General features: G+C 45.7%; 1 protein-coding gene across 3 annotated transcripts in view; it reads left to right on the forward strand.

Annotated features, from left to right (window-relative positions):
• Positions 1 to 3,681: 3,681 nt before the first annotated feature.
• GREP1 (glycine rich extracellular protein 1) overlaps positions 3,682 to 25,957 on the forward strand; it is a 36,378-nt gene continuing 14,102 nt past the window's right edge. For 2 of the 3 annotated variants that reach the window (XM_077494055.1, XM_077494056.1), the window contains exons 1-16: positions 3,682 to 3,838; positions 9,065 to 9,124; positions 10,552 to 10,611; positions 12,845 to 12,898; positions 14,792 to 14,839; positions 15,061 to 15,099; positions 15,218 to 15,265; positions 15,384 to 15,410; positions 16,001 to 16,042; positions 16,319 to 16,366; positions 17,019 to 17,045; positions 19,320 to 19,364; positions 19,640 to 19,681; positions 19,810 to 19,851; positions 20,944 to 20,991; positions 22,866 to 22,892. In XM_077494055.1, coding sequence (XP_077350181.1) covers positions 3,787 to 3,838; positions 9,065 to 9,124; positions 10,552 to 10,611; positions 12,845 to 12,898; positions 14,792 to 14,839; positions 15,061 to 15,099; positions 15,218 to 15,265; positions 15,384 to 15,410; positions 16,001 to 16,042; positions 16,319 to 16,366; positions 17,019 to 17,045; positions 19,320 to 19,364; positions 19,640 to 19,681; positions 19,810 to 19,851; positions 20,944 to 20,991; positions 22,866 to 22,892 — 709 coding nt within the window. In that variant the 5' untranslated portion in view covers positions 3,682 to 3,786. The remainder of the gene's footprint in view (positions 3,839 to 9,064; positions 9,125 to 10,551; positions 10,612 to 12,844; positions 12,899 to 14,791; positions 14,840 to 15,060; positions 15,100 to 15,217; positions 15,266 to 15,383; positions 15,411 to 16,000; positions 16,043 to 16,318; positions 16,367 to 17,018; positions 17,046 to 19,319; positions 19,365 to 19,639; positions 19,682 to 19,809; positions 19,852 to 20,943; positions 20,992 to 22,865; positions 22,893 to 25,957) is intronic. The other variant, XM_077494054.1, reaches the window with a different exon arrangement.

The following is a 25,957-nucleotide window of genomic DNA, read 5'->3' on the forward strand; positions in this document are numbered from 1 at the left end:
GTCTTCATGGTGTATTGTAGAGATGAAGTGTGGGGTCTTCATGGTGTATTGTAGAGATGAAGTGTGGGGTCTTCATGGTGTATTGTAGAGATGAAGTGTGGGGTCTTCATGGTGTATTGTAGAGATGAAGTGTGGGGTCTTCATGGTGTATTGTAGAGATGAAGTGTGGGGTCTTCATGGTGTATTGTAGAGATGAAGTGTGGGGTCCTCATGGTGTATTGTAGAGATGAAGTGTGGGGTCTTCATGGTGTATTGTAGAGATGAAGTGTGGGGTCCTCATGGTGTATTGTAGAGATGAAGTGTGGGGTCCTCATGGTGTATTGTAGAGATGAAGTGTGGGGTCCTCATGGTGTATTGTAGAGATGAAGTGTGGGGTCCTCATGGTGTATTGTAGAGATGAAGTGTGGGGTCCTCATGGTGTATTGTAGAGATGAAGTGTGGGGTCCTCATGGTGTATTGTAGAGATGAAGTGTGGGGTCTTCATGGTGTATTGTAGAGATGAAGTGTGGGGTCTTCATGGTGTATTGTAGAGATGAAGTGTGGGGTCCTCATGGTGTATTGTAGAGATGAAGTGTGGGGTCCTCATGGTGTATTGTAGAGATGAAGTGTGGGGTCCTCATGGTGTATTGTAGAGATGAAGTGTGGGGTCCTCATGGTGTATTGTAGAGATGAAGTGTGGGGTCCTCATGGTGTATTGTAGAGATGAAGTGTGGGGTCCTCATGGTGTATTGTAGAGATGAAGTGTGGGGTCCTCATGGTGTATTGTAGAGATGAAGTGTGGGGTCCTCATGGTGTATTGTAGAGATGAAGTGTGGGGTCTTCATGGTGTATTGTAGAGATGAAGTGTGGGGTCCTCATGGTGTATTGTAGAGATGAAGTGTGGGGTCCTCATGGTGTATTGTAGAGATGAAGTGTGGGGTCTTCATGGTGTATTGTAGAGATGAAGTGTGGGGTCCTCATGGTGTATTGTAGAGATGAAGTGTGGGGTCCTCATGGTGTATTGTAGAGATGAAGTGTGGGGTCTTCATGGTGTATTGTAGATCTCTCCTCCTCTATAGGGGGGAGTCCCGGGACTTCTCTCTTCCTCTCATGCACTCTCAGTGAACTCTCTCACCCATCATTGGCAGTCTGTTCCTGTCTTCACCTCCGAGTAAATATGGCACCTCCATGTCACATTCCTCTACACTGCCGGGGTACCTGCTCCTCCGAGCTGACACATGGCTCTGACTGGAGAGACACGACAGGCCTGACATCACCGGGGGAAATACTTTACTACTAGATGTGATTAATCTGGAGTACAACTTTATAATAGTACTAGAGGTTTAAGAAGATATGAGGATGAACACTGGAGTGAGATATGGGGGATATAACAGGACTAGTAGGGGTGGAGTAGAATAGAGGGGTAAGTACAGGACTAGTAGGGGTGGAGTAGAATAGAGGGGTAAGTACAGGACTAGTAGGGGTGGAGTAGAATAGAGGGGTAAGTACAGGACTAGTAGGGGGTAGTAGGATATGTTCATACATGTGCACCCCAAATGTATTAAAACATAGACGGTGTTAGTAGAGCAGTGGACTTGTCAGTAGGGCCCAGTTTGGGGAAATATCAGCGGGGGAATCTGCACCACACAGGGTGAGTAGGGTGTGCCCGGACACACCACTTGCCTATGGATATGTTGGTGAGTAGATAACTATTGGAGATTTAGTAGGACATTGTGGTGAGTAGAAGTCTGGTCGGAAGAGTAGGACACAGGAGTGGAAACAGCAATAGTTGAGGTGTAGTAGGATATAGAGGTGAGTTCAGGATTAGTAGGGGGATTATGTAGGAATTAGGGGTGACTACAGGACTAGTAGGGTATAGTATGATATGGAGGTTATTAAAGGACTAATACAGTACAGGACTAGTGGAGGTATAGTAGGATATGAGGGTGAGAACAAGACTAGTAGGGATGTAGTAGGATATGGGGGGTGATTACAGGACTAGTAGAGGTGTAGTAGGGAATGGGGGTGAGTGCAAGACTAGGTGTAATAGGATATGTGTGTAAGTACAGGACTAGTAGTGGTGTAGTAAGATATGCGGGTGAGTACAAGACTGGTAGTGGTGTAGTAGGATTTGGGGGTGAATGCAGGACTAGTAGCGGTATAGCAGGTTTTAATGGTGAATATAGGATTAGTAGGGGTGCGGAAGGATATTGGTGTGAGCATAGGACTAGTAGGGGTGTAGTAGGGTATTAGGGTGAGTACAGGAATAGTAGGGATTTGTAGAATATGGGGTGAGTACAGGATTAGTAGGAGTGTAGTAGTATATGGGGGTAAGTACAGGAATAGTATGGGTGAAGTAGGGTATGAGGGTGCATACAGGACTAGTAATGTTGAGTACGGTTAAGGGAGTGAGTAGAAGACTAGTAGGGATGTAGTAGGATATGGGGGTGAGTACAGGAGTAGTAGAGGTGTATTATTATAAGGGGGTGAATACAGGACTAGCAGACGTGTAGTAGGATAAGGGGGTGGGTACAGGACTAGGAGGGGCACAGTAGGATATGGGGGTGAGTACAGGACCAGTAAGGGTGTAGTAGAATAAGGGGTTGAATACAGGACTAGTAGATGTGTAGTAGGATAAGGGGGTGACTACAGGACTAGTAGGGGTGTAATAGGTTATGTGGGTGAATACAGGACCAGTGGGGATGTAGTAGGAGTAGGATAAGGGGGGGGGGTAGTTCTGGACCAGTAGGGATGTATTAGGATATGGGGGTGAGTACAGGACTAGTAGGGGTGTAGTAGGATATGGGGATGAGCACAGGATTAGTAGGGGTGTAGTAGGATATGGGGGGAGTATTAGAATTGTAGAGGTATAGTAGGATGTGGGGTGGTGAGTAGAGGACTAGTAGAGGTGTAATAGGATGTGGGGGTGAGTAGAGGACTATTAGAGGTGTAGTAGGATAGGGGGTGAATATTAGAATTGTAGAGGTGTAGTAGGATATGGGGGTGAGTATTGGAATTGTAGTAGGATGTGGGGGGTGAGTATTGGAATTGTAGAGGTGTAGTAGGATGTGGGGGGTGAGTAGAGGTGTAGTATGATGTGGGGGATTAGTAGAGGTGTAGTAGGATGTGAGGGGGGGGGGATATTGGAATTGTAGAGGTGTAGTAGGATGTGGGGGGGGGTGAGTAGAGGTGTAGTAGGATGTGGGGGTGAGTAGAGGTGTAGTAGGATGTGGGGGGTGAGTAGAGGACTAGTAGAGGTGTAGTAGGATGTGGAGGGGGGGTGAATATTGGAATTGTAGAGGTGTAGTAGGATGTGGGGGGGGGGGGTGAGTAGAGGTGTAGTAGGATGTGGGGGTGAGTAGAGGTGTAGTAGGATGTGGGGGGTGAGTAGAGGACTAGTAGAGGTGTAGTAGGATGTGGAGGGGGGGTGAGTATTGGAATTGTAGAGGTGTAGTAGGATGTGGAGGGTGAGTAGAGGACTAGTAGAGGTGTAGTAGGATGTGGGGGGGCGAGTATTGGAATTTTAGAGGTGTAGTAGGCTGATACGGGAGAAGATGATATAAATCCCAGGTCGGTGGATGACTAGTATCATTCTTCTAGGGGGAGTAGATACTTGTTCAGTAATCTTAGTGTTAATCTTGAAGCGGGGCCGGTACTCCTCTGTGTACACATCACACCTGAGTGTCTACTCATTGGCAGTATTTGACACATTACATGTAGGAGGGGTGGGGTGAGTTGCTGGGGTATATCTAGGGCCCCGGGCCCCGGGGTTGTCTCTGCTTCTCTGTTTCCTGCACACTCTGAACAATGCTGCGCTCCGTACTGCTCCTGTCCCTGGTGGGGATCAGCTTACAAGGAGGTAGGTGGCTGGTTCTCTCTATCTATATACCTGTATGAAATATGTGACTGTCTGAGGTCCTCTTGTCCTTGGATGGTGATGGGAAGAAACCGGACAACTTCCCATGTATTCCACAGTGTGTAGATGTCCCGACTTCTCCTACCTTCTGCCCCCCCAACATGTCTATCATCTGCCTCATGGCTCCTCAATAACATTTTATATACTACAGCTCTACTACCCCTCCACCTAATACCCTTCTACAGCTCTACTACCCATCCACCTAATACCCTTCTACAGCTCTACTACCCCTCCACCTAATACCCTTCTACATCTATACTAACCATCCACCTAATACCCCTCTACATCTATACTAACCATCCATCTAATACCCTTCTACAGCTCTACTACCCCTCCACCTAATACCCTTCTACAGCTCTACTACCCATCCACCTAATACCCTTCTACAGCTCTACTACCCCTCCACCTCATACCCCTCTACATCCATACTGCCCACCCACCTAATACCCTTCTACAGCTCTACTACCCATCCACCTAATACCCTTATACATCTATACTACCCATCCACCTAATACCCCTCTACCTCTATACTACCCATCCACCTAATACCCTTCTACAGCTCTACTACCCATCCACCTAATACCCTTCTACATCCATACTGCCCACCCACCTAATACCCTTCTACAGCTCTACTACCCATCCACCTAATACCCTTCTACAGCTCTACTACCCATACACCTAATACCCTTATACATCTATACTACCCATCCACCTAATACCCTTCTACATCTATACTACCCATCCACCTAATACTCTTCTACATCTATACTACCCATCCAGCTAATACCCTTCTACAGCTCTACTACCCATACACCTAATACCCTTCTACAGCTCTACTACCCATCCACCTAATACCCTTCTACAGCTCTACTACCCATCCACCTAATACCCTTCTACAGCTCTACTACCCATCCACCTAATACCCTTCTACATCTATACTACCCATCCACCTAATACCCTTCTACAGCTCTACTACCCATACACCTAATACCCTTATACATCTATACTACCCATCCACCTAATACCCTTATACATCTATACTACCCATCCACCTAATACCCTTCTACAGCTCTACTACCCATCCACCTAATACCCTTCTACAGCTCTACTACCCATACACCTAATACCCTTATACATCTATACTACCCATCCACCTAATACCCTTATACATCTATACTACCCATCCACCTAATACTCTTCTACAGCTCTACTACTCATCCACCTAATACCCTTCTACATCTATACTACCCATCCAGCTAATACCCTTCTACGTCTATACTACCCATCCACCTCATACCCCTCTACAGCTCTACTACCCCTCCACCTAATACCCTTCTACATCTATACTAACCATCCACCTAATACCCCTCTACATCTATACTAACCATCCACCTAATACCCTTCTACAGCTCTACTACCCCTCCACCTAATACCCTTCTACAGCTCTACTACCCATCCACCTAATACCCTTCTACAGCTCTACTACCCCTCCACCTCATACCCCTCTACATCCATACTGCCCACCCACCTAATACCCTTCTACAGCTCTACTACCCATCCACCTAATACCCTTCTACATCCATACTGCCCACCCACCTAATACCCTTCTACAGCTCTACTACCCATCCACCTAATACCCTTCTACAGCTCTACTACCTATACACCTAATACCCTTCTACAGCTCTACTACCCATCCACCTAATACCCTTCTACATCTATACTACCCCTCAACCTAATACCCTTCTACATCTATACTACCCATCCAGCTAATACCCTTCTACAGCTCTACTACCCATACACCTAATACCCTTATACATCTATACTACCCATCCACCTAATACCCTTATACATCTATACTACCCATCCACCTAATACCCTTTTACAGCTCTACTACCCATACACCTAATACCCTTATACATCTATACTACCCATCCACCTAATACCCTTATACATCTATACTACTCATCCACCTAATACCCTTCTACATCTATACTAACCATCCAGCTAATACCCTTCTACATCTATACTACCCATCCAGCTAATACCCTTCTACGTCTATACTACCCATCCACCTAATACCCTTCTACAGCTCTACTACCCATCCACCTAATACCCTTCTACAGCTCTACTACCCATCCACCTAATACCCTTTTACATCTATACTACCCATCCACCTAATACCCTTCTACAGCTCTACTACCCATCCACCTAATACCCTTCTACAGCTCTACTACCCATCCACCTAATACTCTTCTACATCTATACTACCCATCCACCTAATACCCCTCTACATCTATACTACCCATCCACCTCATACCCTTCTACGTCTATACAACCAATCCACCTAATACCCTTCTACAGCTCTACTACCCATCCACCTAATACCCTTCCACTGCTCTACTACCCATCCACCTAATACCCCTCTACATCTATACTACCCATCCACCTAATACCCTTCTACATCTATACTGCCCACCCACCTAATACCCTTCTACAGCTCTACTACCCATCCACCTAATACCCTTCTACAGCTCTACTACCCATACACCTAATACCCTTATACATCTATACTACCCATCCACCTAATACCCTTTTACAGCTCTACTACCCATACACCTAATACCCTTATACATCTATACTACCCATCCACCTAATACCCTTATACATCTATACTACTCATCCACCTAATACCCTTCTACATCTATACTAACCATCCACCTAATACCCTTCTACATCTATACTACCCATCCAGCTAATACCCTTCTACGTCTATACTACCCATCCACCTAATACCCTTCTACAGCTCTACTACCCATCCACCTAATACCCTTCTACAGCTCTACTACCCATCCACCTAATACCCTTTTACATCTATACTACCCATCCACCTAATACCCTTCTACAGCTCTACTACCCATCCACCTAATACCCTTCTACAGCTCTACTACCCATCCACCTAATACTCTTCTACATCTATACTACCCATCCACCTAATACCCCTCTACATCTATACTACCCATCCACCTCATACCCTTCTACGTCTATACAACCAATCCACCTAATACCCTTCTACAGCTCTACTACCCATCCACCTAATACCCTTCCACTGCTCTACTACCCATCCACCTAATACCCCTCTACATCTATACTACCCATCCACCTAATACCCTTCTACATCTATACTGCCCACCCACCTAATACCCTTCTACAGCTCTACTACCCATCCACCTAATACCCTTCTACAGCTCTACTACCCATACACCTAATACCCTTATACATCTATACTACCCATCCACCTAATACCCTTCTACAGCTCTACTACCCATCCACCTAATACCCTTCTACATCCATACTGCCCACCCACCTAATACCCTTCTACAGCTCTACTACCCATCCATCTAATACCCTTCTACATCTATACTACCCCTCCACCTAATACCCTTCTACATCTATACTACCCATCCATCTAATACCCTTCTACAGCTCTACTACCCATACACCTAATACCCTTATACATCTATACTACCCATCCACCTAATACCCTTATACATCTATACTACCCATCCACCTAATACCCTTCTACAGCTCTACTACCCATACACCTTATACCCCTCTACATCTATACTACCCATCCACCTAATACCCTTCTACATCTATACAACCCATCCACCTAATACCCTTCTACATCTATACTACCCATCCAGCTAATACCCTTCTACATCTATACTACCCATCCACCTAATACCCTTCTACAGCTCTACTACCCATCCACCTAATACCCTTCTACAGCTCTACTACCTATCCACCTAATACCCTTTTACATCTATACTACCCATCCACCTAATACCCTTCTACAGCTCTACTACCCATCCACCTAATACCCTTCTACAGCTCTACTACCCATCCACCTAATACTCTTCTACATCTATACTACCCATCCACCTAATACCCCTCTACATCTATACTACCCATCCACCTAATACCCCTCTACATCTATACTACCCATCCACCTAATACCCTTCAACATCTATACTAACCATCCACCTAATACCCTTCTACATCTATACTACCCATCCAGCTAATACCCTTCTACATCTATACTACTCATCCACCTAATACCCTTCTACATCTATACTGCCCATTCACGTTATTACTGCCCATCCACCTCATACCATACTACATGCTTTATGCTGCCCACCCCCACCCCCCTCCCCCGTAGTTAATACCCCATTAAATCTGCAGTAGCCCATCTTCCATGTCTTTTCCTTTTTACATCCATAATTTCCCTCCATAGTGCTGACTCCTTCCTGCCCTGAATGTGGAAATGTTCCCCCAGCTGTAGTGCTGGGCCCCAAAATTTGCCTGATATTGTACAGAACGGGGCCCTAGTGGAGCCCACCATCTGGAGGCTCCTTGTATGACAATGGACACCAGGAGCTGTTTTGATAAGCTGGGCCCTATCATGTCTTCTCCTTAGCTAAGTGTCTGGGTCCCCAGAGTTGTCTGCTGGGGGTTGTAGTGCTCCAGAATCCAGCATCCCATGGGGGGGAGGTGTTATGCTGGTGGGTTGTAGTGCTCCAGACACCAGATGATGGTGGGAATGTGGGGGGATGGGTGGGGTGAAGATCTTCACAGTTTGCTCACAGTCTGCTCGTAGAGTGAGAGAACCTGCAGAGGTTGCGGTTGGGAGGACAAGAGACGGGAGGTGGTGAGACGGGCTCGCAGGGGCTCATTGTCCCACATCTGTGTGTCTGTGTTCGGGATTATCACTTTTATTCCATGCGTTACAATTTATAACATCTCCGGAGGGGTACCACTGGTGAAAAGTGCCCCTCATGGTCTCCAGGAACCGCAAGAACCTTTCTTCTTAATGGAAACTGCCCAATCCCTCTGAATAATGGATCCAATTGGTATCAGATTTCATCTTTGGGGCAATTATGGTAGATTGCTGGTATGAATATGGAGACGTGGATTGGAGGAGGGGAAGATTTAATGAGCTTTGGGAGGGCCACGGAGACATCATGGTGGCTTATCAGTAAGGTGACCCTGGAACCTGAAAATGGCATTTAGTGACTGGTGGAGAAAAAGTCCCCCAATGATTGGCCAGAAGAGCATTTCATCATGTATGTTATCTCTGCTCTGTTCAAATGTTCTTCTCGTTTCCTTCAGGGGCCAAACCCCAGCAAAACGCCGGAGGAAACCCCATATATCAGCCGGATTATTCCAGGGGTGAGAGCAAGACTGCAACCAACCCCCTCATATAACACCTGACTGCCCCCCCCCCCACTGGTGCCAAAACTGCCCCTACTTTATCCAGACTGACTCTGCCCCTCTCCAGACATCTGTGCTGCCTCCACGGACTTTACTGCCCACACAAATGCTCCCTGACCGACCCCCCATGGACACTGCCCCATTCCAACCCTCCAAATGGCCCACTGACTGCACTGCCCACTCAACTGCCTTAACGACTGACCTCCAACTGACACTACCTTTCTCCAGACCCATGACTTTACTGCCCACCCAGCTGTCCCATGACGACATCCAACTGACACTGCCCCTTTCCAATCCTCCAACTGGCCCAGTGACTGCACTACTCATCGAACTGCCCTAATGACTGATGTCCAGCTATCCCTACCTCTCGCCAGACCTCTGACTTTACTGCCCACCCAATTGCCACCTGACTGACATCCAACTGACATGGCTGCTTTCCAACCCTCCAGCTTGCCTACTGACTAAAATGCCCACCCAACATCCCTAATGACTGACCTCCAACTGACACTGCATCTCCCCAGACCTCTGACTTAACTGCCCACCCAACTGCCCCCCTGACTGTTGTCCAGCTGACACTGCCCATTTCCAACCCTCCAGCTGGCCCACTAACTGTACTGCCTGCCCAACTGCCCTAATGACTGACCTCCAACTGGCACTTTATCTATCCAGCCCCCTGACTTTACTGCCCACCAACTTCCGCAAATTACCTCCAACTGACACTGCCCCTTTCCCATCCTCCAACTGGCCCACTGACTGTACTGCCTGCCCAACTGCCCCCTGACAGATCTCCAGCTGACACTGCCCCTTTCCAACCCTCCAACTGGCCCAATAACTGTACTGCCTGCCCAACTGCCCTAATGAGGGACCTCCGACTGACACTACCCTTCTCCAGACCCCTGACTTTACTGCTCACCAACTTCCGCAAATTACCTCCAACTGACACTGCCCCTTTCCCATCCTCCAACTGGCCCACTGACTGTACTGCCTGCCCAACTGCCCCCTGACAGATCTCCAGCTGACACTGCCCCTTTCCAACCCTCCAACTGGCCCAATAACTGTACTGCCTGCCCAACTGCCCTAATGAGGGACCTCCGACTGACACTACCCTTCTCCAGACCCCTGACTTTACTGCTCACCCAACTGCCTCCTGACTGACTTCCCACTGACACTGCTCCTTTTGAACCCTCCTATTGGCCCACTGACTGCACTGCCCACCCAAATGTACCCCTATTAACCTGCAACTGACAAAGTTCTTATCCAGCCCTGTGAATCCACTGCACCCCCCTGACTCTTGCCATGGACAGTACCGACCATCTAACTGCCCACTTTGTGTCCATAGAGAGTTTAGAATTCTTTTCAATTTACTCCTATTCTCTCCTTTTCAGGTTTAGGTGCAGGAGCCCAACAGCCGGGACTTACCGGTCCTCTGGGGGCAAAATCTGGAGGTTCGTTTTATATATAAAACTTCAGCTGCATTGTCTACTGTCCTGTCTCCATCTACAGTCTGACTACAACCGTCCATATCTACAATCTGACCTGTGTATACACCGACTACAACCGTCTACATCTACAGTCTGACCTGTGTATACACCGACTACAACCGTCCATATCTACAGTCTGACCTGTGTATACACCGACTACAACCATCCATATCTACAGTCTGATCTGTGTATACACCGACTACAACCATCCATATCTACAGTCTGACCTGTGTATACACCGACTACAACCATCCATATCTACAGTCTGATCTGTGTATACACCGACTACAACCGTCCATATCTACAGTCTGACCTGTGTATACACCGACTACAACCATCCATATCTACAGTCTGACCTGTGTATACACCGACTACAACCGTCCATATCTACAGTCTGACCTGTGTATATACCGACTACAACCGTCCATATCTACAGTCTGACCTGTGTATATACCGACTGCAACCGTCCATATATACAGTCTGACCTGTGTATACACCGACTACAACCGTCCATATCTACAGTCTGATCTGTGTATACACCGACTACAACCGTCCATATCTACAGTCTGACCTGTGTATATACCAACTACAACCGTCTACATCTACAGTCTGACCTGCGTATACACCGACTACAACCGTCCATATCTACAGTCTGACCTGTGTATACACCGACTACAACCGTCCATATCTACAGTCTGACCTGTGTATATACCAACTACAACCGTCTACATCTACAGTCTGACCTGTGTATACACCGACTACAACCATCCATATCTACAGTCTGATCTGTGTATATACCGACTACAACCATCCATATCTACAGTCTGACCTGTGTATTCACCGACTACAACCATCTATATCTACAGTCTGACCTGTGTATTCACCGACTACAACCATCCATATCTACAGTCTGACCTGTGTATTCACCGACTACAACCATCTATATCTACAGTCTGACCTGTGTATACACTGACTACAACCGTCCATATCTACAGTCTGACCTGTGTATATACCGACTGCAACCGTCCATATCTACAGTCTGACCTGTGTATACACCGACTACAACCGTCCATATCTACAGTCTGATCTGTGTATACACCGACTACAACCGTCCATATCTACAGTCTGACCTGTGTATATACCGACTACAACCGTCCATATCTACAGTCTGACCTGTGTATACACTGACTACAACCGTCCATATCTACAGTCTGACCTGAGTATACACCAACTACAACCATCCATATCTACAGTCTGACCTGTGTATACACTGACTACCACCGTCCATATCTACAGTCTGACCTGTGTATACACTGACTACAACCGTCCATATCTACAGTCTGACCTGTGTATACACTGACTACAACCGTCCATATCTACAGTCTGACCTGTGTATATACCGACTACAACCGTCCATATCTACAGTCTGACCTGTGTATACACTGACTACAACCGTCCATATCTACAGTCTGACCTGAGTATACACCAACTACAACCATCCATATCTACAGTCTGACCTGTGTATACACCGACTACAGCCGTCTACATCTACAGTCTGACCTGTGTATACACCGACTACAGCCATCTATATCTACAGTCTGACCTGTGTATACACCGACTACAGCCGTCTACATCTACAGTCTGACCTGTGTATACACCGACTACAACCGTCCATATCTACAGTCTGACCTGTGTATACACCGACTACAACCGTCCATATCTACAGTCTGACCTGTGTATACACCGACTACAACCGTTCATATCTACAGTCTGACCTGCATATACACCGACTACAACCGTCCATATCTACAGTCTGACCTGTGTATACACCGACTACAATCATCCATATCTACAGTCTGACCTGCATATACACCGACTACAACCGTCCATATCTACAGTCTGACCTGTGAATACACCGACTACAACTGTCCATATCTACAGTCTGACCTGTGTATACACCGACTACAACCGTCCATATCTACAGTCTGACCTGTGTATACACCGACTACAACCGTCCATATCTACAGTCTGACCTGTGTATACACCGACTAAAACCGTCCATATCTACAGTCTGACCTTTGTGTATAATCTCTACAATTGTCTCTATCTACAGTCTGACTATAACACTGTATATGTATTGACTAGAACCTTGTCTACACACAGTATGACTATATAACACTATATCCATATTTTTTAGGTGCAGGAAAATACCCTCAGAACCCATCTCAAGCTTATCAACAGGGTCCTTATGGTAAGTTTCTGTCTTGTTGATTTACTTGACTGGAATTAGTGTGAAGGTGTCCGGTGGTTGGAAAAAGGTTGGAGGTGTCCAGTGGTTGGAGGAAGGTTTGGAGGTGTCCAGTGGTTGGAGGAAGGTTTGGAGGAGTCCAGTGGTTGGAGGAAGGTTTGGAGGTGTCCAGTGGTTGGAGGAAGGTTTGGAGGTGTCCAGTGGTTGGAGGAAGGTTTGGAGGAGCCCAGTGGTTGGAGGAAGGTTTGGAGGTGTCCAGTGGTTGGAGGAAGGTTTGGAGGTGTCCAGTGGTTGGAGGAAGGTTTGGAGGTGTCCAGTGGTTGGAGGAAGGTTTGGAGGTGTCCAGTGGTTGGAGGAAGGTTTGGAGGAGTCCAGTAGTTGGAGGAAGGTTTGGAGGAGTCCAGTGGTTGGAGGAAGGTTTGGAGGTGTCCAGTGGTTGGAGGAAGGTTTGGAGGAGTCCAGTGGTTGGAGGAAGGTTTGGAGGAGTCCAGTGGTTGGAGGAAGGTTTGGAGGTGTCCAGTGGTTGGAGGAAGGTTTGGAGGTGTCCAGTGGTTGGAGGAAGGTTTGGAGGAGCCCAGTGGTTGGAGGAAGGTTTGGAGGTGTCCAGTGGTTGGAGGAAGGTTTGGAGGTGTCCAGTGGTTGGAGGAAGGTTTGGAGGTGTCCAGTGGTTGGAGGAAGGTTTGGAGGTGTCCAGTGGTTGGAGGAAGGTTTGGAGGAGTCCAGTAGTTGGAGGAAGGTTTGGAGGAGTCCAGTGGTTGGAGGAAGGTTTGGAGGTGTCCAGTGGTTGGAGGAAGGTTTGGAGGAGTCCAGTGGTTGGAGGGAAGTTAGAAGGTGTCCAGTGGTTGGGCGAAGGTTTGTAGTAGCCTGGTGTTTGGAGAAGTCTGGTGGTTGGAGGAAGGTTTGGAGGAGTCCGGTGGTTGGAGGGAAGTTAGGAGGTGTCCAGTGGTTGGGGGAAGGTTTGTAGTGGCCTGGTGTTTGGAGAAAGATTTGAAGTTATCTGGTGGTTGGAGGAAGGTTTGGAGGAGTCCAGTGGTTGGAGGGAAGTTAGGAGGTGTCCAGTGGTTGGGGGAAGGTTTGTAGTGGCCTGGTGTTTGGAGAAAGGTTTGAAGTTGTCTAGCGTTTGGCTGAAGGAAGGTTTGGAGTTGTCTGGTGGCTGGAGGAAGGTTTGGAGTTGTATGGTGGCTGAAGGAAGGTTTGGAGTTGTGTGGTGGTTATAGGAAGGTTTGGAGGGAGCGGGTGATCTGAAATAAGTTTAGAGGGATCATTATATATATATATATGTTTGAGGGGTCATGTGACTAGGTCTTTATCAGATTTGTTTTTTTGAGCTAGATTAGATCACTGGGATTAGACTGCAAGGAATCATGTGACTAGGGCTAGCTGGGTAGTGGACTGTTAAATAGGGGTAGGTTGGAAGTCTAGAAGGGGTCAGTTGACTAGGGTGAGTTGGTAAGGACTATGTAGTGAGGGATCAGGTGATTGGTGGGGGAGGTGGTGACTGGATCTAGTTTGAAAGGGGTTATGTGCTGGGGCTGGGTCAGAAGAGGTCAGGCAACTAGGGTAGGTTGGTGGTGGATTTGTTAATGTGGCTAGTTTGAAAGGGGTTAAGTGACTGAGGCTAGGTTAGTGAGCAGGTTTGTGACCAGGGCTGATTTGGAAGTGATCAGGTGACAGAGTTAGGCTGGTGGAGGATTTAGTATCTGGAAGAGGTAAGATGGCTAGGTCTAGGTTGAAACATGTAGGCTGATTGAGGTAGGTTGTGGGGAGTTGGTGAGTGTGTCTAGGTCAGAAGGGGTTAGGTGACTGGGGTAGGAGTTAGTGACTGGGGCTAGATGTGAGCTATGGTTTGTGGGCATGAAAAATGCATGGCAGGTACCAACACAATCTCTTCCTCAGGACTCGGAAATGGATATGGAGGACAGGGTGTAAAGGCTGGGAAATCAGGTGAGTGATTTCGTTTTCTACTGTCTATATTACATCTGAGATGTTTTTCATCTTGTACTGCTCATCTTGATGGTGACTCTTGGATAGCATGTGTGGGACCTCTGTCTGGAAGAAGCTCAGTCATACAGAGTGTCAGTCACACAATGTTCTCCCATCTTTCCTTTATAACTCCATTCATCCACCCCGGTTCACCATCACCAACTGTCTTCTTCAATCACCAGGTCTGGGCCAGTATCCTCAGGCTGCTAAACAGAAACCAGGTAACTAGAAGGTGTTAAACAATAATATAATAAAATTGCTGCAAGTGAAGTTACCCTCATGGGCAGGTCGTCTGTGATTTGGGAATATGGTGGAATAAATATTTATTACATATTGCAGGTTATGCAAACAGAGCTGGAAATTTCCTGGGCAATGTTCTTGGACAAGGTGAGATCCAAGTGATAAAAAATTACCAAAAATCATTACATCTAAGATGTGGCACCTTTTTTTAGAATCTATGCTTTTAAATAGAACTGACTTTTTATGTGTTTTGTTTCTTTTGTAGGCCAAGGAGCAAAATCACCCAAAGCTGGTATGGACTTTCTGTTCTCCTTCTAGATTGTACAAAGTAATTCTTCTGATGGTCTCCCATGTCTGTCCATTACAACTCCTTCCACCGCTGTCCTGTCTTCTCCTTCCTGTCCATGTACACTCCTGTTATTCTGAACATCTCCCCGAAGATATTTCATTACTAAAAGACCTTCCACCACCATGAAACATGTGCAGACATTTAGATATCAATGGACTCCAGTGGGTTATTCTGTATCCAGGCTTCAGGTGCCCTTTACGGATCCTCTGGAGAAGTTATATTGATCTGTAACAATGTTTCATACTAATATCTTTCCTGACAACATGGAGAGTTTACCTTTGTCAATTGAAATACATTGTTTTCGAGAGTTAAAGGACCTTTTTTTTCCCTCTGGCCTGGTGTGAGTGCCCATTACAGTCCCCCATTGCTCAGACTACATATGATACACTAATGTTATTCTAAAACAGAGAGCTCCTAGAAGGGGGGTAATTGTGATGATCTGTATGAATGACCTTTCATCCCTATTATCTTTTCTCTCTGAACATCATGTTTTTTTTTTATTTAACCTCTCCAACCTTCTTCTATATATCCAGGTTATGGTGCAGCAGGATATCCAAACATCGCAGCTCAAGGAGGTATAATTCTCAATGTTTTGTATACTTTATATGTGTCTTATTAGATAGATAGAGATAATAATGCTAATCTATCTATCTATCTATCTATCTATCTATCTATCTATCTATCTACCTATCTATCTATCTATCTATCTATCTATCTATCTATCTATCTATCTATCTATCTATCTATCTATCTATCTATCTATCTATCTATCTATCTATCTATCTATCTATCTATCTATCACTTAGACCTTCTCTTCACTCTGGATGAATAATCTCTTGCATTCTCTGCAGGTTACGGGAATGGGGCTGCTGGATACCCGAGTAACATTGGTCAGCAAGGTATTAGTCCATCTAACGCTCAGTAGTATCCCTCACTCTCACTCCTAGCAGTGCACAGTCAGGTTTCCAACCACTAGGTGGCACTTGTTCTGCTTTCAAATTTCATACAGAGTAATTCTGCACAGTTGCAACATATGAAAGAAAAACTTCCTCCGTTGCTAACAGCAACCAATTAGCTTCTTTCTCCCTTTTATTCCAATATCTGGAGTAGAAACAGATGGTTCTGTTTTTAGATGTTTACATACATTCCAGCAGCATGTACAATGAAAACTATTTTGGTGGCACAGTGGTGTAGTGGTTAGCACTCTTACCTAGCAGTAAAAAGGGTTGTTGGTTTGAATCCCAACCACGACACCCCCTGCCTGGAGTTTGCATGTTCTCCCTGTGCCTGCGAGGGGTTTCCTCCCACACTACAAAGACATGCAGGTAGGTTAATTGGATCCTGTCTAAATTGGCCCTAGTATGTATATGTATGAATATGAGTTTAGGACCTTAGATTGTACGCTCCTTGAGGGTAGGGACTGATGTGAACGTGTAATATGCATGTAAAGCACTACGTAAAATTTATGGCGCTACATAAGTGAAACATGAAATTATAATAATTTACTCAACTTGATAGAGTTAATGATGGTAGACATTCCTTCTTTTTCAGGCTATGGAGGGAAACCATCCAAAGCAGGTATGTGTGCTCTGATCACCCCGAATCCTCCCCCTGGTGATATCAATGTCTACATACCTCCAAACAGCAGGGAACAGACATAAAAATGTGCATTAGTTATAAGGATCATCATCCACCAATCATCCCCACTGTCCACCCCCACCAATCATCACCCCTTCCCACCATGTCAGGAAAGATATTAGTCCATCTCTCGTTCCCCCTGCCCACCATCCACCAATCACCCCCCTGTCCACCATCCACCAATCATCCCTCCTGCCCACCATCCACCAATCGCCTCCCTGCCCACCATCCACCAATCATCCCCCCTGCCCACCATCCACCAATCATCCCTCCTGCCCACCATCCACCAATCGTCCCCCTGCCCACCATCCACCAATCACCCCCCCTGCCCACCATCCACCAATCACCCCCCCTGCCCACCATCCACCAATCACCCCCCTGCCCACCATCCACCAATCACCCCCCGCCCACCATCCACCAATCATCCCCCCTGCCCACCATCCACTAATTATCCCCCCTGCCCACCATCCACCAATCATCCCCCCTGCCCACCATCCACCAATCATCCCTCCTGCCCACCATCCACCAATCGCCTCCCTGCCCACCATCCACCAATCACCCCCCTGCCCACCATCCACCAATCACCCCCCCCTGCCCACCATCCACCAATCACCTCCCCTGCCCACCATCCACCAATCACCCCCCTGCCCACCATCCACCAATCACCCCCCCGCCCACCATCCACCAATCACCCCCCGCCCACCATCCACTAATTATCCCCCCTGCCCACCATCCACCAATCATCCCCCCTGCCCACCATCCACCAATCACCCCCCCTGCCCACCATCCACCAATCACCCCCCCTGCCCACCATCCACCAATCACCCCCCCTGCCCACCATCCACCAATCACCCCCCTGCCCACCATCCACCAATCACCCCCCCCATCCACCAATCACCCCCCCCGCCCACCATCCACCAATCATCCCCCCTGCCCACCATCCACCAATCACCCCCCCGCCCACCACCCACCAATCACCCCCCCGCCCACCACCCACCAATCACCCCCCCGCCCACCACCCACCAATCACCCCCCCGCCCACCACCCACCAATCACCCCCCCGCCCACCACCCACCAATCACCCCCCCGCCCACCATCCACTAATTATCCCCCCTGCCCACCATCCACCAATCATCCCCCCTGCCCACCATCCACCAATCACCCCCCCTGCCCACCATCCACTAATCCTCCCCCCCGCCCACCATCCACCAATCACCCCCCCGCCCACCATCCACCAATCATCCCCCCTGCCCACCATCCACTAATTATCCCCCCTGCCCACCATCCACCAATCATCCCCCCTGCCCACCATCCACCAATCACCCCCCCTGCCCACCATCCACTAATCATCCCCCCTGCCCACCATCCACCAATCATCCCCCCTGCCCACCATCCACCAATCACCCCCCCCCCCCCGCCCACCATCCACTAATCATCCCCCCTGCCCACCATCCACCAATCACCCCCCCTGTCCACCATCCACCAATCATCCCCCCTGCCCACCATCCACCAATCATTATGTCTGCCCTGACTCAGCTTGGATCTGATTGGTGGCTATCAGTTCCCAGCAGATACTCTGTTGAATTTTAGCAATGGTTGTTTGCTGTAGCACCGTTCCTTCCAGGGTGGTGTGGGAATATCCCCCAAAGGGGTATAGCAGGCGTATATCTCCAAACGCCCCAAATGTCTGCTCACTGGGGTCCTTGGTGCATGCATGGTGGGTTGAAAAATTGGGCAGCCAGTCACTTGATTTTGTAATTCTATTGCTGACATAGCGGACTAGAAAAACAGGGTACCCCAAAAGGAGCAGCCCTACTTCTCACACCCACCATCTAATCTGGGTGAATCTCTAAACCCCATTTCTTGTGTAGCATGTGTTGGACATTTGGCTGGGTGGATGAAGGCCTCTGGCTATGTAGGAGAAGTCACCTGCAGTGACCCAAACCCAGAGGAAGGAAGAAAAATTCTGTAAGGTTCCTCCAAACTTTTATCACCTTCCCTCAACTCACCGGCTGAACAAACTCCTCAGCAATTGGCTTAGGAGGATAAATATTCATAACTCCGTTATTATCTGGTGGAAGGAGTCAATGAGCTGAGCTCAGGAACACCAGCAGAAATGATTGGAATATCTGGGAAATGAAGAACAATTGGTTTGCTAGGAATAGAAGACATGTCTTGGCTTGTCCCCTAACGTGTATGTTCTCTTTACTGTAGGATATGGAGCTGGGACCTACCCACAGTATGCAGCCCAAGCCCAAGGTGGTACTGCCATTTCTGAGCCATTTCTCTCATCTCTCTCCTCTGTATTGAGTCTGGTGGTCTGTGATTGTCCCTGGTCTTTAATATCCAATTCCATGTTTGTTTTTTATTGTGTGAGCAGTAACACTGTATACCAGTCCATTAATGCCCTCCATTCATGCCCTCCATTAATGCCCTCCATTCATGCCCTCTATTAATGCCCCTGGTCTTGTCTTCTTCTCTGTTCTTTGGGGTCTCCTAATTTTTCTCATCTTTTGTGTCTTCTGCCCACATAGGTTATGGAGCCTCTAATTACCCCCAGTATGGCGAGCAAACAGGTAAAGTAATCCTTCATATTGTCCAGAATAATGTTCAATGAAATGACTTCTCCTGGAAATTGGGAAAATATTTTCTGTCCAAGGTGTCCGCTTATGTTTTGTTTGCTTTGCTTCCATGTCTTTTACAGGTTATGGAGCTGGAAGTTACCCTCAATATGGAGCTCAGGCTGGTAATGACACCTCTCCCCCTCCTTGCTGGTATTTCTTGATGTGTCCATCCTTCTCGTTATGTCCTTCATCCTCCTTCCTATGTCCTTCATCTTCTCGCTGTGTACTTAATCCTTTTCGCAATGTCCTTCATCCTCCTCACTGTGTCCTCCATTCTCCTCGTGGGGCCTTCATCCTCCTCACTGTGTCCTTCATCCTCCTCACTGTGTCCTTCATCCTCCTCACTGTGTCCTTCATCCTCCTCACTGTGTCCTCCATTCTCCTCGCGGGGCCTTCATCCTCCTCACTGTGTCCTCTATCCTGCTTGACATGTCCTTCATCCTCCTCGCTGTGTCCTTCATCCTCCTCATTGTGTCCTTCATCCTCCTCATTGTGTCCTTCATCCTCCTCACTGTGTCCTCCATCTTCCTCATTGTTTCTTCCATCCTCTTCACTGTGTCCTCCAACCTCCTCACTGTGTCCTCCATCCTATTTGCTGTGACCTTCATCCATCTCACTATGTCCATCATCCTGCTCACTGAGTTCTGAATCCTCCTCATTGTGTCCTTCATCCTCACTGTGTCCTCCAACCTCCTCACTGTGTCCTCCATCCTCCTCACAATGTGCTTCATCCTCCTTGCCATGTCCTTTATCCTCCTTACTGTGTCCTCCATACTTCTTCTCTGTCCTTTATCCTCCTTGCTGTGTCGTTCATCCTCCTCACTATGTATTGCATCCTTTTTCCTGTGTCCTTCATCTACCTCATTGTGTCCTCCATCCTATTTGCTGTGACCTTCGTCCATCTCACTTTGTCCATCATCCTGCTCACTGTAGCCTTCATCCATCTCACTGTGTCCATCATCCTCATCACTGTGTCCTCCATCCTCCTCGCAATGTCCTTCATTCTCCTCGCTATTTTCTTCCTCCTTCCTATTTGCTGTGACCTTCGTCCATCTCACTATGTCCATCATCCTGCTCACTGTATCCTTCATCCTCCTCACTGTCTCCTTCGATCTTCTCATTATGTCCTCCACCGTCTTTGCTCTGCTTCCTTCCTGTCCACCTTCGGTCATGGTTGGAAATATTCAGGATCCATTTTCCCCTCTTTTCTGCAGGGTACGGGACTAATGGTGGTCTGTATCCCAGTAACTTTCAGCAGCCAGGTAATAAAAATGTAATAATAGCATTTGCCAGTATCTGTTGAGCTCCGTAATATGATTCACCATCTGGGAGAAGGTTTCCTCTACATGACATAAGATCCCCGAGAACTATCATATTTGGGTTCTTCTGGAAGGTGTGGAGGACTCTCATTTTTTATTCTCCAGGAGTCTTGGAGGACCGTTGTATCTGAGGTCTTCTGGGAGGTTTGGTAGACTTTTGTGGTCCGTATTACCTGGGAAGTTTGAAGGGCTCACATATTTGGATTTTAAGGGTGCCTTTGAAGACTCTCATATTTGGGTGTCTTCTCAGAGGCTTGGAGGCTCTCATATATGAGTCTCCTTAGAGGTTTGGAGGATTCTCATATATGTGTCTCCTTAGAGGTTTGGAGGATTCTCATATTAGGTCTCCTTAGAGGTTTGGAGGACTATTCTAGTTGGGGTTTCCTGGGTGGTTTGAAGGATTCTCATAGTTGGGAGTTTTCTCAGAGGTTTGGAGGATTCTCATATATGTGTCTCCTTGGAGGTCTGGATGATTCTAATATATGGGTCTCCTTGGAGGTCTGGATGATTCTAATATATGGGTCTCCTTGGAGGTTTGAACAATCCTCATATTTGGGTCTCCTTAGAGGTTTGGAGGATTCTCATATATGTGTCCCCTTGGAGGTTTGGAGGCTTCTCATATATGTATCTCCTTCGAGGTTTGAAGGATTCTAATATATGGGTCTCCAGTAGACATGTGCACGGCCAAAAAATTTGTTTTTGTTCGTTTTATTTGTTATTTTGTTTTTCGGATCATTCGTTATGATCGAAATGAATTATTTCAAACAAATTCGTAAATTCAGAAAAATGTGAATTTGGTCATATAGTCATATAGATGCGATATTCGTTATTTTGGGAATTCAAAAGAAATTTGAATTCGGTACATTCCATTTGTACAGAAACGGTATTCATTATTTTGAAAATTTGTAAATTCGGATAAATTCGTATTCGTTACATTCACTAACAGGCAGACAAATTTGAAAAGAAATTCCAATATCCATAATTTGTTAGTTTATAACTATTATTATAGTTTTTATTCATTATTATTATTATAATTATTATTATTAATAATAATAATAATAATAATAATAATAATAATAATAATAATAAAACTATAATAATGGTTAATAATTGATTACGTTTACTAACAGCCAAATTTGAAAGGAAATTCAAATACCTATAATTTAATAGTTTATAACTTTTATTATAGTTTTTATTAATTATTATTATTAATAATAATAATAATAATAATAATAATAATAAATAATAATAATAATAAAAAAACTATAAAAATGGTTAATAAACTTAATAATTTAATTATAATAGAAATTATCCTCATTTTTTTTGTTCTTTAGGATTTTCGAATTTAAAAAATTTCACTATTATTTTTGGATTTTCGTTCTTTCAAATTTTTGGATTTTCGTTCTTGTTTTCGGATTTTCGTTCTTTCGAATTTTCGAACTTTGAATTTTCGAACTTTGGATTTTCATTCTTTCGAATTTTCTTATTTTACTTCTTTTGAATTTTTGAATTTCGGATTTTAGTTCTTTCGAATGTTTGTTCTTTCGAATCATCGTTCTTTTCGAAAAATTTGTTTTCGCAAAAAATTTGAAACGAAACGAATTGCACATGTCTAGTCTCCATGGAAGTTTGGAGGATGCGTCGCCTTAGAGGTTTGAAGAATTCCAATACATGTGTCTCCTTTGAGGACTTATTAAATATATATCATATATTTGTGGTTTCCTGGGTGGTTTGTAGGACTCTCATATTTGGAGTACCCAGGAAGGTTTGTCTTAGTAGCTCATCACTTATCTTCTGTTACTTTCTCTCTATTTCAGGTTATGGTGGAAAGCCCCCAAAGGCTGGTAGGTCTCTTACGTTGAAACAGTTTCTAAAGCTTTATGAGGGGTTTCTGTTGAGAACTTCTTAGAACTTCTTCTCGTGGTTTCATTCTTCCTGGGTGTACCCTCTCCTCCCTTCCGTAACTGCCCCTCTTTACCCCAATATAACAGCCAAAGGAGGTAAAACCCCTGCTGCTTCTTTCATTATCATTGTGAAGGTTCAGTCCTATAGTTCCCATGGGTTACATAGTTAGCCAGGTTGAATAAAGACACAAATCCATCCGGTCAACCAAAAAAACCCCCCAAAAAAACCATACAATCCCATATACACAATCCTTCACCCACAGTTGGTCCAGAAGAAGGTGAAAAACCCCAGAAAAGCATAATCCAATCTGCTACAGCAGGGGAAAAAATTCCTTCCTGATCCCCCGAGAGGCAATCAGATTTTCCCCGGATCACGTTTACCTATAAATGTCACCCCGTTATATTCTGTACACTTAGAAAAAGAATCCAGGTCTTTCTTATAGCAATCTACTGAGCCGGCCAGATCCACCTCTGCAGGGAGTCTATTCCACATTTTCACAGCTCTTACTGTGAAGAAACCTTTCCGTCTTTGGAGAAGAAATCTTTTTTTCCTTTAGACGTAAAGAGTCCTCTTTGATGACTGTAAAGTGAATAACTCAACACCAAGTTCACTATATGGACCATATATGTATTTATACATGGTGATCATATCCCCCCCTTATGTATTTATACATGGTGATCATATCCCCCCCTTATGTATTTATACATGGTGATCATATCCCCCCCTTATGTATTTATACATGGAGATCATATCCCCCCTTATGTATTTATACATGGTGATCATATCCCCCCCTTATGTATTTATACATGGAGATCATATCCCCCCTTATGTATTTATACATGGTGATCATATCCCCCCCTTATGTATTTATACATGGAGATCATATCCCCCCTTATGTATTTATACATGGTGATCATATCCCCCCCTTATGTATTTATACATGGAGATCATATCCCCCCTTATGTATTTATACATGGTGATCATATCCCCCCCTTATGTATTTATACATGGTGATCATATCCCCCCTTATGTATTTATACATGGTGATCATATCCCCCCTTATGTATTTATACATGATGACCATATCCCCCCCTTATGTATTTATACATGGAGATCATATCCCCCCTTATGTATTTATACATGGAGATCATATCCCCCCCTTATGTATTTATACATGGAGATCATATCCCCCCTTATGTATTTATATATGGTGATCATATCCCCCTTATGTATTTATACATGGAGATCATATCCCCCCCTTATGTATTTATACATGGAGATCATATCCCCACTTATGTATTTATACATGGAGATCATATCCCCCCTTATGTATTTATACATGGAGATCATATCCCCCCTTATGTATTTATACATGGTGATCATATCCCCCCCTTATGTATTTATACATGGAGATCATATCCCCCCCCTTATGTATTTATACATGGTGATCATATCCCCCTTATGTATTTATACATGGTGATCATATCCCCCCTTATGTATTTATACATGGTGATCATACCCCCCTTATGTATTTATACATGGTGACCATATCCCCCCCTTATGTATTTATACATGGTGATCATATCCCCCCCCCCCTTATGTATTTATACACAGTGATCATATCCCCCTTAATCTCCTGTTCTCAAGAGTGAATAAATTCAGTTCCTCTAATCTCTCCTCATAGCTGAGCTCCTCCATGGATCATTTGGGGCTGTGTCACTACCACCCCCATTATGGACATGAGCTCCCCCATGCTCCTTTGTATACACAGAGCTGAAGAAAGTATTTAATAAGTTAGCCTTCTCTTTGTCCCCAGTCACCCACTCCAGATTATTTTGTAAAGGGCCTACATGCTCCGACCTGACCTTTTTACTATTAATATATTTGAAGATTTTTTGGGGGTTTGTCCTACTGTCTTTTGCAATCTGTCATTCAGTTTTAATTTTTGCATCTTTTTTCTTTGCTTTTTACATATTCTGTTATAGTCTTTGTAGCATTTAAACAATGATAGTGTTCCTTCATTTTGATATAAAAAAAAAAAAGCAATTTTCTTATTATTTATAGCCATTGGGGTTTTATTTTTAGCATTTTAAACTTATTGCCCATGGGAATATACTGTGCAGTGAGGTCACATACATTCTTTATGAAGAATTCCTATTTCTATTCTGTGCCCATTGATGCCAATATTCTCTCCCAGTCTAAGTCCTGGAGAGCAGCCCTCATCCGCGGAAAATTTGCCCTCTTAAAAGTGAAGTGTTTTTTTTTTATCTTACCCGTATAGGCAGGGCAGGACTTACCATTGGGCTTGACTGGGCTCAAGCGCATGGGCCCCACCCAATAGGGGGCCCCGCAGGCCCCGCCAAGATACATAGCCGAGTGTATTCGGCTCCGCCCCGCTCACAGTCATGCCCAGTCCTGCCCTATGATGGACATAACACGGGGACTAGGCATGACTGTGAGCCGAACCGAGTACACTCGACAACTCTCGGCTCCGCTCAGGACTGCGAGAGGGCCCGAGAGCCGCCGAGATACACAGGACTCTGTATCTCGGCAGCGCCAGTTTTAAACTTCAAGACTGCAATGACAAGGCTGCAAATGACACTGGACAAGGCTGCAGATGGATGGGCAAGTCTGCAAATGGACACTGACAAGGCTGCATTGATGGGCATTTTCCTTAAAATTCCCTCCTAAACTTGGGGTGCGTGTTTTACGCCGGCACGTGTTATACGCCAATAAATACGGTAATGTATACAAGGTAGGGCCCAAAAGTGACTCAAGCCCAGGGGCCCCCACCACCCTAAGTCCTGCCCTGCGTATAGGTGTTGGTTTCTTACAGCTAACATAAATAAGAAGGCCAGTATGGTGGCCGGAATTTATGGAAGGAGCCCAGGGGGTATTTAAGCAGAGCACTCACCTCTGGTCCTTGGCGGTTCCGGTGTGTGGTACCCTCCCTCTCATTCCCCATTTTCAGGACACTTCTCAGCACATTTCTCTCCACAATCAT

Source organism: Lithobates pipiens, unplaced genomic scaffold (genome assembly GCF_037356315.1).
Source record: "Lithobates pipiens isolate NorthernLeopardFrog02 unplaced genomic scaffold, aLitPip1_a1.2 Scaffold_22, whole genome shotgun sequence".
NCBI lineage: Eukaryota > Metazoa > Chordata > Amphibia > Anura > Ranidae > Lithobates > Lithobates pipiens.